Genomic DNA, 17,244 nt, shown 5'->3' with positions numbered 1-17,244 from the left:
CATTGGCCAAAAAACCTCATCTATACCATTAATGCGTTTTGAAATTAATTTTACAAATATAACAACTATACAGCACACTTTTCTTGAAAACATGTTTGTCTGCAGGGTGCTGTATGCTTATTGGGAACTGCAGACTTCTGAGGCCATTAGTGTGTGGCAGTGGCATACCAAGGTGGGGGGGGGGCAGTGGGGGCGGTCCGCCCCGGGTGCACGCCGCTGGGGGGGGGGTGCCGCGCGCCTGTCGGCTCTTCGTTTTCATGCTCCCTTTGCCCCGGAACAGGTTACTTCCTGTTCTGGGGCAGAGGGAGCATGAAAACGAAGAGCCGGCAGGCGCGCGGCACCCCCCCTCCAGCGGCGTGCACCTGGGGGGTTCTTTCGCTGGGGGATCGGGGGTTCTTTCGCTGGGGGGGCGTTGCGCTGTTCCAGGGGGGCGCTGCACCCGGGGGGCAGGGCGCATCGGCGATCCTCCCCGGGTGTCAGCCCCCTAGGAATGCCACTGGTGTGTGGCCATTAAGAAAAATTATCGCATTTGCAGCTACCGGCACTCATTTTGTAGGTGGTAAGAGCTCACACACTATCCATGCACTGATCAGTTTAGTGGAGGAGGGCTCACATTTACCATCACAAGTGTAACAGGTGGGGGGGGGGGGGGGGGGGGATGGGCCTGGGTCCACCTGCCTGAAGTGCACTGCACCCACACAAAACTGCTCCAGGGACCTGCATACTGCTGTCATGGAACTGGGTATGACATTTGAGGCTGGAAAAAAAGGGGTTTTTTTGGGGTGGAAGGGGGTTGGTGACCACTGGGGGAGTAAGGGGAGGTCATCCCCGATTCCCTCCGGTGGTCCTCTGGTCAGTTGGGGCTCCTTTTTGCAGTTTGGTCTTGAAAAAAAAAGGGACCAAGTAAAGCCGGCAAAATGCTCGTCAAGCCTGGCTTTTTTCCCCCATTATCGGGCGAAGCCGGCCATCTCGTGAGCACGCCCCTGTCCTGCCTTCACTACCCTACCGACACGCCCCCTTGAAGTTTCACTGGCTCCGTGACGGAAAGCAGTTGAATCCGGCCAAAATCGGCTTTCGATTATACCGATTTGGCCGGTTTCAGGAGATCGCCGGCCATCTCCCGATTTGTGTCGGAAGATGGCCGGGGATCTCTTTCGAAAATGAGCTGGATAGTCACATTTGTCACAGTTGTGCATGACAACCAAGAATTAGAGCATTTACCAAAATTGTGAAAATCTAATTCATACAGGGTCCCTTTTACAAAGGCGCGTAACGCCCTAGATGCGTCCAGCGCATGCCAAATCAGCATTACTGCCTGGCTACCGTGTGCCCAGGGTGGTAGTTCTTAATTTGGCATGCATCAAAAACATGCAGTACAAAATATTTTCTACAGTGTGGCGCTTACCCAGTGGTAAACAGCAGTTCGCGCGCGCTGCATGTTTACTGCCCGGGTAGCGCGTGAGACCTTACCGCTAAGTCAATGGGTGGCAGTAAGGTCTCAGGCCAAAAAGGAACACGTGCTGGTTTTTATTTTGTTGCATGTTCATTTTCCAGCCCCTTAAAAAAAAGGCCCTTTTTCCAGGACGCAACAAAAACTAGCCCAACATATGCGCTTGCACTGCTGCAGGCCACTTTTTGCTGTGGCTTAGTAAAAATGTCCCACAATGTGGCGGAGCAGGTGGGGGGAAGAGGGGTTGGTGGTTGGGAGGCGAGGATAGTGGAGGGCAGACTTATACGGTCTGTGCCAGAGCCGGTGGTGGGAGGCGGGACTGGTGGTTGGGAGGCGGGAAATACTGCTGGGCAGACTTATACGGTCTGTGCCCTGAAAAAGGCGGGTACAAATCAAGGTAAGTTATACACATATGAGTTTGTCTTGTTGGGCAGACTGGATGGACCATGCAGGTCTTTTTCTGCCGTCATCTACTATGTTACTATGTTGCTGTTTTAAATTTTTAACATGCTAAATTGCTGACAGTTCAGCTGCGTGAGAAGTGAATTTTAGGGTCTTGCCGCAGCTAGAGAAAATAAATAAATACTATGAATTTAAAAAAAAAATCTTAATTAGATTAAAGCTGAATTTAGGAGGTATGAAGAATAAGCCAGAGCAGGCAGAGGGAACTGTTAGTAGCAGAGACCAACCATGCAGCCACAGGGTGGAGCAAGAAGCCTGTAATAGAAAATGCACCTAACACTGTCCATCCTATCCCGAAGCATTCAAATGATAAAATCTTCCAGTTCTCTTTCCTTTTTCACCCTCCACCCCAATAATGGATAAAATGGCCCAGAACTGAAACTCTTAGTCAATCTTTTCTCCCCATCTTTTATAGGTCCTTGAGGAAGAGTCAGATGTTGAGATTGGCAACCATTACGCCACTCCAGATTCCACAAAAGAACTGTAAAACAAGGCAAGTGGCCAATGACTTATCTTCATTTTTATTTTAGTAATTTATTAGGACTTGTTTACCACCCTTTTGAATAAATTCACGAAGGTGGTATATTTTATTTGTGGTGTCTAGGAAGAGAAGCTCAGGAACGTCGAAATGAGTAAAATAGATTTCCATGTTTGACTGCATCATTCAGCCTCGTGTCGACAGCATTGTCCAATGTAGGAACGATCTGGACCTTAGCATTCTTGGCATATGTAATGGAGTTCCAGGTCTGATCACAGCAGCAGTTCAGCACACATGAGTTTCCAATTCAAGGGTGTGTGGTGCTAATATATAGCTTTATATTTATGAGAAAATATAGGCTATGATAGTTAAAATCACTAATCCAGACAGCAGCACCTGCTATCCAGATAAATACCACTGGCCGGGTCCAGTGATTTTCAGCAGTGAAAATCATTACTGATCACTCTGGCATTATCCAGATAGTCCAACCTCACAGCCTAAAAGCTGCAAACACACAAGTAGTTTTAATACACACGATGTGACCCAGTCTGGGTCACATCTTGTGTATTAAAACTACTACTAGTGTGTTTGCAGCTTTTAGGCTGCGAGGTTGGATTTTTTATATTTATTTATTTATTTATTACATTTGTACCCCATGCTTTCCCGCTCATCACAGGCTCAATGCGGCTTACAGAGTAACAAGAGAATACAATCTGTAGTATCAGAATCAACAAAGGAGGTATGTGATAGGACAAATGAACAAGGAGTAAATGGGATAGAAAAGGAATTTTCATATTGAATTTGAGAGCTTGGCTGTACGATTGGTCATTATCCAGATAGTGTCAGGGTGGTCTGTAGAAGGCACATGAGCAGTCCCAGGAACTATCCAAATAGGGATGAGAGTAACTCTGCTATCTGGATAACATCCAGATGTTTTGGTCACCTCCTAAGTTATCCAGATAGTGGGCTGAATATTGCCACTGACTGGATAATGTCAGTAGTTGTTACTCACTGTCTAGGGAATGGACCTCAAATGTCCAGATTTTTTTTAACCACCATGGTTGGTATTTAAAAAAAAAACAGGTAGGGAAAAACCACCACAAGGGTGGAGGTACACTAGGATCCTACGCAGAGAAATGCACGAAGCAAAGAGTAGGAAAAGTAGGCTGTTCCAAAAAACCGGAGAAGACATGTGTAGAGAATCAAACCTTTATTCCAATAAAAAACTGACACACTTGACTCGACACAGCTGTGTTTCGGCGCTAAAAAGCGCCTTCATCAGGAGTCTTATGAAATACAGCTGATGGGGTCAATTGAATTATCTGTGATGTTATGTCAGATATGGCTATCTTCCGAATCCAGGGCCGCCGAGAGGGGGGACAGGGGGGACAAAAGTCCCCGGGCCCGGGCCTCCAGATGGGGCCCGGCGCCACCACAGTCCGGCCCGCCCGCCCTCCGTCACTCCCGGAACTAACCTTAAACGCCTCCTTTCACCACCTTCGCAGCAAGCAGCAGCGGGGCGGGCCACTCCTTCCTTCCGTGTCCCGCCCTCGCCTGACGTAACGTCCACGAGGGCGGGGCACGGAAGGAAGGAGAAGTCTGCCCTGCTGCTGCTTGCTGCGAAGGTGGTGAAAGGAGGCGTTTAAGGTTAGTTCAGGGCCCGGCCTGGTAGCGGGTGGGTGGGCCCGGCGACCTCGGGTGGGGGGGCCCAGTGACGACGACGACCTCAACCTTGGGTGGGGGGGGGGGCCCGGGGGTGGCCTTGTCCCGGGCCCAGCTGGCTCTCGGCGGCCCTGTCCGAATCCTCTCCCAGGGATCGTTTCCATGGTGTGCGATAGTCGCTACAATCTGCCACTTCAATCAATTGATTGTGTCGAGTCAAGTGTGTCAGTTTTTTATTGGAATAAAGGTTTGATTCTCTACACACGTCTTCTCCGGTTTTTTTGGAAGAGCCTACTTTTCCTACTCTTTGCTTCGTGTATTTTAAAAAAAACAAAACACAATTTCAATTGCTTCCTTCTTGCCTGATCTCTCTTCTGAGGCGGGGCAATATGGTGTTCACCTTGTTGAGGTTCACAAGCTCTGTTTTATTTGGATGTTTGTTAAGGATAGACTAGATGGTTGAGAACTGATTCAAACCAGGATGTTTTGTTCTCCCATATAGTCAAAGCTTTTCGGCACATTACGAACATTTGAACGCCCTTTCAGCTGCTTTTCAGGTCAAGATCTACTCACCTCTTCCCCTTCTTTCCTTCATTACACAAAATTTGAGAGCCGGGTCACATTCCCACTGAATATAGTTTTCACCCTACTGTGCTCATATTTGGCAAGACAGGGAGTCCATGACCTGGGAAAACTAACCCAAAAGCCCACTTGGATTCCAGTTGACATAGAGGGGGATAATCGAATGGGGGCGCCCATCTCCAGGAACGGCTACGAGAAGGGGCGGTCCCAACCGTATTATCGAAAAAGATGGGCGGTCATCTTTTCTTTCGATAATACAGTTGGGGCCGGCCAAATGCCTAGGATTTGGGCGGATTTGAGATGGCTGGCCTCGGTTTTTGGCGATAATGGAAACCGAAGGCAGCCATCTCAAAAATGAACACATCCAAGGCATTTGGTCTTGGGAGGGGCCAGGATTCGTAGTGCACTGGTCCCCCTCACATGCCAGGACACCAACCGAGCACCCTAGGGGGCACTTTTCAAAACATTAAAATACCTCCCAGGTGCATAGCTCCCTTACCTTGGGTGCTGAGCCCCCCCCAAATCCTCCCCAAAACCCACTCCCCACAACTCTACACCATTACCAGAGCATTTATGGGTGAAGGGGGGCACCTACATGTGGGTACAGTGGGTTTGGGGGGGGGGGGGTTGGAGGGCTTCCATTTACCACCACAAGTGTAACAGGTAGGGGGGGATTGGGCCTGGGTCCACCTGCCTGAAGTGCACTGCACCCACTAAAAACTGCTCCAGGGACCTGCATACTGCTGTGATGGAGCTGGGTATGACATTTGAGGCTGGCATACAGGCTGGAAAAAAAAGTTTTTAAAGTTGTTTTTCTTTGGGTGGGAGGGGGTTAGTGACCAGTGGGGGAGTCAGGGGAGGTCATCCACGATTCCCTCCGGTGGTCATCTGGGCAGTTCGGGCACTTTTTTGGGACTTGGTCGTGAAAAAAAAGGGTCCAAAAAAAACCGGACCAAATTTTTGCTACGGCCGCCCTTCTTTTTTCCATTATCGACCAAGGCGGCCATCTCTTAGGCACGCCCCTGTCCCGCCTTCACTACCCTTCCGACACTCCCCTGGGAACTTTGTTCGTCTCTGCGATGGACTGCAGTTGGGGCGCCCAAAATTGGCTTTCAATTATACCGATTTGGGCGCCCACGGGAGAAGGGCGGCCATCTCCCAATTTGGGTCGGAATATGACCGCCCTTCTCTTTCGAAAATCAGCTGGATAGATGACAATGCTTTCTATCCAATCACATAGCTTCATTTAAGTAATCCTTGCACATTGTCCCCCAGATTCTATATATGGTGCCCAAATTTGGGCATGATCCAGAGATGCGCCCTTATACTAATCCTTGTAGGTGCCTACGTGCGCCCAACACGCACCAATTTGGAGTTACCGCCCAGCTACCGCATGGCTCTTGCAGTAATTTCATTTTTGACGTGTGTCCGCTACGTGTGTTCCGAAAGTTTTTTATTTTCAAACATGCATCGAGTGGCTTTCTACACACATAGGTCATTACCGCACGGTTAACGCGTGAGACCTTACTGCTAAGTCAATGGCTGGCGATAAGGTCTCAGACCCAAAATGGACGCATGCCAAGTTTCATTTTGCCGCACGTCCAATTTCGGCAAAAATTTTAAAAAAGAAGCGTCTTTTACAGGCACACTGAAAAATGAATCTGCACACATCCAAAACCCATGCCAACATTGGCTCAGGCCATTTTTCAGCACACCTTATTTATTTATTTATTTATTTATTTTTAGTGCATTTCTATCCCACACCTTAGTAAAAGGACCCCTTAATTGGCTAACTAGCTGATAACAAGCAATAATTGACCACTGACAACCAATTCTTGATGCTAATTGGCACCAATTAGGATTTGCACTCTCATCTGACTGCTCACTATTCTATAATGTAAGGTGTCCAAATCTTATTGGGCGCAACTCAAAAGGGTCGTGGCCATTGGAGGGGCATGGATGTGTTGGGGCATTCTGAAAAGATGTGTACATTGTTGCAGAATACTGGACCTCCGTGCACAACATGGCCACCAGCATTTACACCATTTTTCAGCAGGCATAAGGCTGGTGCCTAAACCACTTCGAGAAAAGCTGCACTGGCTCCCAATCAAAGAACGGATCATCTTCAAAATCTGCACCTTGGTCCACAAAATTATTTACGGCGTAGTCCCAGGATACATGATAGACCTCATAGCCTACAAAACCACCTCACCAACCCACCCAATTATGAAAGTCCACCTTCTAGACTAACCTGCCTTACACTTTCCTTCTTTCTTTCCTTACTTAAGCTTGTACATGTACTTAAGCTTTATACATTACCAATTGTATCTGATATCCTGGAATGACTATGTCATAACAAAACTCTGTAAGCCACATTGAGCCTGCAAATAGGTGGGGAAAATGCGGGATACAAATGCAATAAATAAATAAACCAGCAACAGAATCGGATCATCATGATCATACCTAAACCTACATTACCCAAATTGCAAAGGACTTAAATACATAACAACTTACGCATCCAGCTTCTCCTACATAAGCGCACAACTATGGAATGGACTCCCAAAAGCAGGGAAAACAATCCATGACCACCTAAACTTCAGGAAATCACTAAAAACCAACCTCTTCAAAAAGGCCTAGCCCACCGATCCAACGTAAATCCCCACACCCAGCAACACAGCACAACCAATGATCGTACTGGACTATTTACAATCTTCATTCCCTTCGACCCTAAGTCACACCTACCTCATTTGACCACAATATAACTTTGTATTTATCAACCGAATTGGCAAATGCCTCTACGGTACCATGTAAGCGCATTGAGCCTGCAAATAGGTGGGAAAGTGGGGGGGTACAAATGTAACAAATAAATAAATAAATAAAGCATGGGAATTAGCACTAAGCACGATTCTAGATATGGCGCACACCTTTTATAGGATTGTACTTAGGGCTGATGTTTTCCAGAGTCTGTTTCTGAGCACCATTTATAGAAGGTGACCCTGTGAGGGTAATTCTGTAAAGGGGTGCCTAATTGGAGCCTATTCTTTGAAGGAAGTAGGCACCTACTTTAGGTGCAAGCACTTACGCCAGCCATAGAGCTGTTGTAAATGCTTATGATTAGATTCTGGAGACATGCACGCAACTGAAAGTGTTCTATAAGTTACACATATAGGGCTAAAGTCTATATATTGCACCTTAAAAATCGGCACCGAAAAAAAAATACACCTAGGCGTATTCTATAAACTATGCCTAAAGTTAGGCGCGGCTTATAGATTATGCCTAGGGCCTATCTGCAGGACTAAATCTAGTCACGGGAATTTAAAATCAAGTAAAACATGGTGTAAATGCCGGCGACTAACTTAGTTTCGGAGCATGTGTATTCTATAACAGCGTGCACAATTTTTAGAAACACCCACGAACCACTCATTCCATGCTTATGACCATGCCTTCTTTTCAGCGGCATGCATTAGAATTTACCCGCATCACTTTACAGAATACGCTTAGCAAGTTGTGTGCATAAATTCTAATTAAAGCCAATTAGCGTCAAAAATTGCTTGCTACATGGCAATTACCGGCACTGATTGACTTGTTAAGATAATTAAGTTGCATGCGCTAATCAGAATACAATCTGATTTGTCCGCATAACTCAAGTCACATTATATAGATTCTGGGAGATAACTGTGCCCTCTACCCACGTGTATGCCAACCTTCAAACTATGCATTATCAAAGATACGTACATAGTTATAGAGCAGTGCGTTTCAAGATTTTTGCATGTCTATGTGTACACAAACATTTAAGAATAACAGGAGATTCTATATGTAGAGTATTGGTTTACTGAGCTAGAACATTTGATATCTAGATGTCATATATGTAATAGAGGGAAAAAGGCCTCGAGAAGCCCAGGGGCGTAGCCAGACACCCAATTTTGGGTGGGCCTGTGCCCAAGATGGGTGGGCAGAACAACTCCGCCCTGTTCCACAAGTGATTTGGTCTCTCCCTCTCTTGCCTGCATGCCATATGATCTCGCAAACTTCCCCCTCCTCCGCATACCTTTTAAATAGCAGATTTTTACCGGCAGCGAACAGCAACTAATACACACTGCATGTTGGCCCCACAGCCTTCCCTCTGATGCAACTTCCTGTTTCTGCATAGGCAGGAATACATCACAGAAAAGGCTTTGAGGCTGGTGCGAGCAGTATGTATCAGTCTCTGCTCTCTGCAGGCGAAGATCTGTTATGTATAAGGTATGCAGGAGGGACACTTGTTGGGAGTTTTCAGCTGGTGAGGCTCGGGAATCCCTGCCAGCCACATCATAGGTATGCTGCTACTGGGTGGGCCTAAGCCCAAAGTGGGTGGGCCCGGGCCCACCCTTGGCTACGCCACTGGAGAAGCCCCCAGCTCAATTTTAGCTTTGGGGGCTGGACTGCTTCATCATTGGCCAAAAACCTCTTTATTTTATTTTTCATTCAATTTCAAAATGATCTTACTTTTACTTGTTTATAAATATTGACTTTTCAATGCATCAGATTACTTAGCTTTATCTGTTACTTCTAAGCTTGTCTCAACTTGTTTGTTGCTTCTTCATCCGGGTCCTTCCTACACCTTGGGCTCCGACCACGACCTGTGATGGCCAGCGTTTCGATGACCTGCCTCAGGGTTTAGTGGTCTGTGTTTTCATTTCCACACTGGTGAATCAGGGAAAGACCAATGATGAAGCAGTCCAGCCCCCGAAGCCAAAATTGAGCTGGGGGCTTCTCAAGGCCCTTTTTCCTCTATTGCATATATGACATCTAGATATCAAATGTTCTAGCTCAGTAAACCAATACTCTACATATAGAATCTCCTGTTATTCTTCAACGTTCAGTACAGTGGTATAGGAAGTCACCTCTGGCAGTGGTTTTAGTGTATGTGTACACAAACACATGTATATGCCAGTATTCTGGTTATTTACATGCATATTTGCCACGTAAATGTTAACACCTTCTTTATAGAATTACCCCCTCTATGTACCATCTGCAAAAAAATTGAGCCTTGTTCCAGGGCTCAAGCACACTTTTATGCACTGTTGCGCAGGAAACTCCCATTTCAGTGACCTGACAGGACCTGACACACTCCAGAGAGTGAGAGGGAAGACAGGTGTCACTATGTGAATGACTCCTGCTGATGGACCCATGACACTGAGGGGCTCAGGAATGAAGACTTCCCCTCTTGCCCTCTGCCAATGAAGAAGCTGAGGTTTGGGTGTGGGGAGGGGGGGGGGGGAACAGCAGAGAGAAATCTCGACAAGATATTTAATACATTTTCTTATCAAATAAATGTTTTTATTTATATAGAAGCTTCAGTTAAATGAACAGTCAGCCTGTGGTTTTGAAATAGCAAGGGTGGATTCTATTCCCTGTGGTCAAGAGCAGACAGACAGAATAAATATATCCTATTTGGCAGATAACGAGTGCCTTTTTTGTGCTTCTTCTAGGTTTCTGGCAGCAGCAGTCAGTACAATGATTCATCCCCAGTCTCTGGATCATGACACGGGAAACCTGTTTAATTCAGAATTAAGGGAGTTGACCGTAGAGAACCTTGGGAGCTGCTAAACCTCCAGAATCCTTCTTCTAAAATGACTAATCAGATCCTTGTTGTTTTTCCTCTGTTACCCAGAACGAAGCACATGCCAGCACAGCACAGAGCGAAAAGCAACCAGAAATAATAAACGATGCGATAAAGCTATTAATCTTCAGCAGAGAACAAAAAAACGCTTTCCTACCTAACATTTAGGGGCTTTTATTCAGACTGTTTTTGGGACGTCCTGAAAAGTATGCATATATATCTGATTTTGCAACGGCAGTATTTCTAGCAACTTTATGACTCTTTTTTTTTGCAATATATATATTTGTGAATAAATGTATTTTATATTATTAATGCTATAAAATTATATTTTATTGATTGAGCTGACACAATAATTAAGACTAAGAGTTCTCAGGGCTTACAAAGGATGAGGGGAATTTTCAAAAGATTTACCAACCACCGGTAAATGTATAAATACACTGTCCACCGATGTTCAGCCGTTAGCCTCCTAATTCTATAAAAGTCGCTAAAATTTGCGTGCACAAATTTGAGCACTTGCCCAATTTGCATGTGCAATTTAATTGAATAATGAGCTAATTGGCACCGATAATTAGCTTGTTAAACAAGCAACTATTGGCACTAATTAGATTTAATTGGAATATACGTGTATAAATTTGGGCGCAAGTTCAAAAAGGGGGCACAGAAATGGGAGGGTGATAGGCAGAACTGGGGGATCCCTAAGATTAATGCGCGCAGTTATACAGTAATGGGGAAATGTGCCTAATTCAGTTGGTGCAAATGGCCGCACCTAAAATTAGGCGTGACATCTGAGTGTACGCACTATTCTATAAACCACACCTAACTTTAAGCATGGCTTATAGAATGGTGCACCATATATAGAATTCACCCCTAAGAGCCAGATTCTATATATTGCACCTAAAAAATCCACATGGAACTAAGCGTATTCCATAAAATTTAGGCGCAGTGTATAGAATACACTTAGTCGATTCTGTAGCGCCCAAATCTATGTGCATCCATTTATGCCAATAAAAATCTGGTGTAAATCTATGCACGTAGATTTAGGTGAACTGACCCCTGTTCTATAAATACGTGCAGAAATTTTGGAATGCCCATGAAATGCCTATAAATACGCCCATAAGCATGCCTCTTTTAGGCTATGCACATTTATTTTGAACTGCACACTTTGCAATTAAGGCGCAGTTCTTTATAGAATACGCTTAGCTATTCCCACGCATAAATTGTCATTATTGCCAATTAATGCTCGTTATTGCTTGTTAGGTGCTGTTAAAACGCTGATTACCTTGTTTCACCAATTAAGTTACGCGTGTATCTCCACGCGGAATCTAGGTGTCATATATAGAATCCGGGGGTAAATGGATAGTGCTAGTGTATAAAGTTTTCCATTTTCCCTGGCAATTCTATAAGTGGAGGCCTCCAGTTAGGTGCCCCAAGAAAACGCTGTTAGACACTATTTCTATAATGGCATGTGGGCACTCAGATTTTGTTACAGGATGGTAGTATAACGCAGTCTCAGCATGTCTTATATTTACAGTCACACCAGGCATAGACTGGAATAACTTCAGGTGCCTAAATGTAGCAGGGAAACACATAACTTGCATTATTTTATAAGTAGAATGCATAAGTGTGAGCCCCACCCATTGCCTTCCCATGCTTCGCCCATGTGCATGCCTTCCTTGAATTTACACACTATTCGATCAATTCTATAAGTGGATACCTCCTTTAGGTGCCCCAGTGCTGCATGCTAAAAGCCTATTGTATAATGGCATCAAGACACCCAGATTCCAATGTAAAATTTTACCATAACTCAGAATTGGCTCTTTGCCTCCCCACCCTTCAGCGTAAAAACTTACGCCTATGTTTAATAAGCGACACTATGGGCGTGTTAGCATTTTTAACATGCATAAATGGTGTACGCACATTAAAAGCTAACAAGCCCATAGGAATGTATAGGCACATTAGCGTTTAACGTGCCTTAAATTTACAGGCACGTTAAAAATGCTAACGCACCTTAGTAAACATACCCCTTAGCTATCTAGACTCAGCATGATCACGAACCTTTGCATCATGCTACTTTAGCTGGTATTAAGAGGTCAAGAATAACTGTGGAGTACACAGGACAGAGAAGTTGCTTCAGCATCTGTTCTGTCTGGATGCCTGATGGAACGTGGAAACCCTCTTTACCCCTTCTGAGAAGCTAAGGAGAAAGGAGAGACTGGTTACATACGTGTTTTCATACAAGATGTCCTGGACCTTTACCATGTATTGGTGGTCCAAGAACATCTATGGGCTGAAGGAAATGTTACCATCTGAATCTACACGTTTCCTACGGATTCAAGTACATTTCAGCTGATCTGGATTTCAAGGACCTGCATTAGAGTCTCAGGGTTCCTGAGTCTCATCGCATCAGTAACCAGAACTGTTAAGTGGAGATTGCAGTGAACTGTGTTAATTACCTACTACTATCAGTAGTAGGGTTGAAGAGGGGGAAAGTTGAACTTTCTCTGGGATTTGCAGTGGAGGAAACAAACCACCAGGGGCACTGTAAATTTTTTTTTTTTTTTTGCTATTTGTTGCCTTTGTCTTGTGTCTGCCTCTGCCATATTGTATTTGTTTTGTCCAAGGAACTGGTTTCATAAACATTTGGTTCAGAGCAACAGTGTGACATTACCTGAGTCATTTGTGAGAGTGGAGAAAAGGAAAGCGTGTGAGAAGCTGCTTACGGCCTCCCAGTGATTACCGGTTCTGACCCTGGTTCAAAGCAAATAATATAACATAAAGTAGTTTTTTTTTTTTTTTTTTTTTCAAATATTCTGCAATTACTCATCAAAATTGGTTCAATAAGGAGAACAGGATTGAAGAGAATGGACCAGTTCTAGGAATTGCAATAAATAGATTCCTCTTAACAAGTTAGTCATCAGTTCTTAAAAACGGTTTAAGTAGAGGTTCCTATCACTTTCTGAGCATACACTGGGACTGCCTACTACAGTTATATAGGCCGGCTCCAATCTCAAAATGGCTGCCATGACCTCCAGCAACCATCTTGCAAGACTGACACTAGAAGTCATGGCAGTCATTTTGACTGTGGACACAGATGGGCAGGAGTGAATGAGGATTGCTCTTGCACCGACTAACCACTAGACCACCACTGGGATGTAAGGTAGGCCTGGAGAGTGGGAAGGGGGATGGTGGGGGTAGCACTTCTTACAGACTGGCTCAGCACTATTCTGGTGAGCTTTGCGGCAGAGTGAAGGCGAAGTGTGAGCTATCTAACTCTACAGATATTCAGCTTCTCTCCATAAATCTTTGAGGTTTAGTTTAGGTCAGCAAAAAGCCTGTCCTAACTTAAACCAAATAGTGCAGAGAGCAGCTGAATATTGCTATATCCACATAGCCAGCAGCAGCTCTGAATATATGGAATAGATTTAAATCAATCAATAAATAATAAACAACAGGGCTAATGTTTAAAAAAAAATACTCACTGTGGCATTTAAATATCGACCCAATTGTGTCCTTTTTGTTCAGTGGGATAAAAATTGGATGTATTGGCATAAAGAGAATTTGAAAGAGTCTTTTGGCTTTTTCTCCGCTTTCCAGTGGTTCTTTCAGACTGACAGATAATGTTTTTCCAGTCCTGGCACGAGTGTGGTCAAGTGTTCATTTATTAGTAGTCAGTAGGAGAGCCGTGGTCAGCGTTTTTATATGTAAACTTGATAAAAACAACCCATTTCTTTCTACGAGACAGCAAAACTGAAGCCATTTGTCATTTACACACTGCGGATTTACATGCTTACAAAATATAAAAGCAACAGGAAAGAGGGAATTGGAAGCGCAGTGAACAAAGCACAGCAGAAAATAGCACAACGAGCCTCAAGAATACCAATTCAAGAATACCAATATATAGGACTAGATTCTATGTATCACGTCTAAAAAAAATTGGCGCCGAAATGAAATATGCCTAAATTACACAACATATTCTATAAACTGTGCAGAAATGTATGCGTATTTCATTTCGGCGCCAATTTTTTAGACGTGATATAAAGAATCTAGTCCTATATGTCATTTCGGCATTTATACCAAATTTGCTTGGTATAACTGCCCATGGCTAAATTTAATTTGGTATAAGTGCCGACACCTAAATTATCCTGGAGGCATTGGAGCCGACTCTGTGGGTGCTTGAGCACCCCAAATATTAAGAAAGTTCCTTGTATGTGTCCAGGGAGGGATTATTTTCATTGGGTTTAGCACCCCCAATAATTTTGAAAAGTTGGCTCCTATGCCTGGAGGTGAAGGAAGGAAAGAGAGACAGGGATGGAGCTGGACTGGTGAGGGTGTGAGAGGCAGTGGGGGGTAGGTGAGGGTTAAGAGAATGAGAACTGAGGATGGAAATGGAGGACTAGGGAGAGGGTGAAAGATGGAGGAGGGGGAGATAGGAAACTAAGGAAGGATAGGGACAGAGGGGGCAATGGGAGTACTGGAAAGGGGATGAGAGAGAGAGATGGGAAAAGTTGGTAGGTTATGAGAGCTAAAAAGGAGGAGACTAAGAAGAGAGTGAGAGAAGGGGAGAATGAGGGTAAAATCAAATGGGCAGATATAAATATAGAGAAGAGAAAATGGGTAAAAAAACATGAAAAGAGATCAGTGGCAGACAGATGTAGAGAAGGAAAGGAAAAGAAGACAAGAGGCGAGAGAAAAAATGGAAAGGCAAACCTGGAAAATAATTTGGGAGAAGACTGACAAAAGGAAAGTAAAAAAGAGGCTGGGACCAGTCCAATTAGATAAATAAAAAGCTCAGACAACAATCATAAAACCCCCAAAATATTATTTAATACTTTTTAAAAATTGGGGTGTGCTCACTTTGAGAAATGTACATCTTTCCTGTTTTTCTATTTAGCAGAGTACAGGACAAAATATATTTGTTTCTCTTTTACCAGTATTATCCTGCTTATAGAGTTTGGCTTTCTTAAGTGGGGGCGAGGGTGTCTCTGTTTCATTTTTGTGCACGTTTTTTCTGGTCACCTATGGCATAGATCCATCTGTGTTTTGCATGTCTGACTGAGATGAAGGATTCTGCTATCATGTGGTGTCTGTGTAGGAATTTGTAACAGTTCAACTTGTTTTAGTTTCTCAGTAGTAGGTAGTGTGCGCCATATTTAGAATCGTGCTTAGTGCTAATTCCCATGCTTTATTTATTTATTTATTTATTTATTTATTTATTACATTTGTACCCCCCCCACTTTCCCACCTATTTGCAGGCTCAATGTGGCTTACATGGTACCGTAGAGGCATTTGCCAATTCGGTTGATAAATACAAAGTTATATTGTGGTCAAATGTGGAGACAGAATCTGAACTGGAAATCCCACGAAGCCAGACTCTGCATGCAGTGCAACAACACACTAAACAAATACAGAAATCAATGCACCGATGAAAACACAAATAAAATAATAAAAAAAAAAAGCATATTCCCAAAGCCTAAATAATCCAATTACTAAAAATTCGTAATAAAATTCTTTTTGTACTTATAGGGCCAGATTCTATAAATGGCGCGGAAAAATCAGCGTGGAACAAAATAGCTGTTAAGCGTAATTCTATAAATGCGGCGGCTAACGGCATTTTCTATGCTGTGTATAGAACCTAACTAAATTTCTACGCTGTTTGCAGAATATGCCTAGCCAGTTTCCACGTCCTTTATAGAATCCATCTAAATTTCCACACCGTTTAGAGAATTGCTAAAATATGTGCGCTGATTTTTCTGCGCTGATTTGACTTCAGGATATAATGATGACATGACGTTATGCATGTGGGGACAGTGAGAAAAATGGTGTCCAGACATTGGCAGCCAAACTTCTCTGCCCATGACACCCTGCTATCAGCCAGGCTGTTCTTATGAAAAGAAAAAGGTTATTTTATTCTCTCAGGCCACAAGAAGAGATCATACTTGAAATATAGGGGGGCCCGGGAGCATCTGACTGCAAATTATAATGCTCAAGCCTCCTTCTCCAGCGATGTAAGTACAAAAAGTAAGCAGGGTACTGTAACATAGTAACATAGAGGGGCATTTTCGAAAGGAACGTCCATGTTCTGATATGGACGTCCTCGCAAAACGTCCCGATCTAGGGGTGGGGAAACCTGTATTTTTGAAACAAGATGGACGTCCATCTTTCATTTCGAAAATACCGCCAGGAACTTCCAAATCCTTAAATTTGGTCGTCCCTAGATTTGGTCGCCCCTAGACTTGGTTGTTTCTGATTTTCGGCGATAATGGAAACTAAGGACATCCATCTCAGAAACAACCAAATGCAAGCCATTTTGTCATGGGAGGAGCCAGCATTTGTAGTGCACTGGTCCCACTGACATACCAGAACACCCTAGGGGGCACTGCAGTGGACTTCATAAAATGCTCCCAGGAACATAGCTCCCTTACCTTGTGTACTGAGCCCCCCAACCCCCTCCCCCCCCCAAAAAAAACCCCACTCCCCACAACTGTACACCACTACCATAGCCCTTATGGGTGAAGGGGGGGGCACCTAGATGTTGGTACAGTGGGTTTGTGGTGGGTTTTGGAGGGCTCGCTATTTCCTCCATATACGTAACAGGTAAAGGGGATGGGCCTGGGTTCACCTGTCTGAAGTGCACTGCACACACTAAAACTGCTCCAGGGACCTGCATACTGCTGTCCTGGACCTGAGTATGACATCTGAGGCTGGCATAGAGGCTGCCACAAATTTTTTTTAAGATATTTTTTGAGGGTGGGAGGGGGTTAGTGACCTCTGAGGGAGTAAGGGGAGGTTATCCCCGATTCTCTGCAGTGGACATCTGGTCATTTCAGGTACCTTTTTGTGCCTTGATCACAAGAAAAACACGACCAGGTAAAGTCGTCCAAGTGTTCGTCAGGAACGTCCTTGTTTCTTTCGATTATGGGTCGAGGATGTCCAAGTGTTAGGCACTCCCAAGTCCCGCCTTCGCTTCGTCTTCAATACACCCCCTTGAACTTTAGCAGTCCCTGCGAC

General features: G+C 44.4%; 1 protein-coding gene across 1 annotated transcript in view; it reads left to right on the top strand.

The window, feature by feature from the left end:
* RHCG (Rh family C glycoprotein) overlaps positions 1 to 10,762 on the top strand; it is a 110,272-nt gene extending 99,510 nt beyond the window's left edge. Inside the window, exons 10-11 of the mRNA XM_030189693.1 lie at positions 2,328 to 2,405; positions 10,106 to 10,762. Coding sequence (XP_030045553.1) covers positions 2,328 to 2,399 — 72 coding nt within the window. The 3' untranslated portion in view covers positions 2,400 to 2,405; positions 10,106 to 10,762. The remainder of the gene's footprint in view (positions 1 to 2,327; positions 2,406 to 10,105) is intronic.
* Positions 10,763 to 17,244: the final 6,482 nt, after the last annotated feature.

The sequence above is a fragment of the Microcaecilia unicolor genome, chromosome 1 (assembly GCF_901765095.1).
Source record: "Microcaecilia unicolor chromosome 1, aMicUni1.1, whole genome shotgun sequence".
Classification (NCBI taxonomy): domain Eukaryota; kingdom Metazoa; phylum Chordata; class Amphibia; order Gymnophiona; family Siphonopidae; genus Microcaecilia; species Microcaecilia unicolor.
The sequence above is the reverse complement of the archived record's forward strand: the minus strand, read 5'-3'. Positions and strand labels throughout refer to the sequence as shown.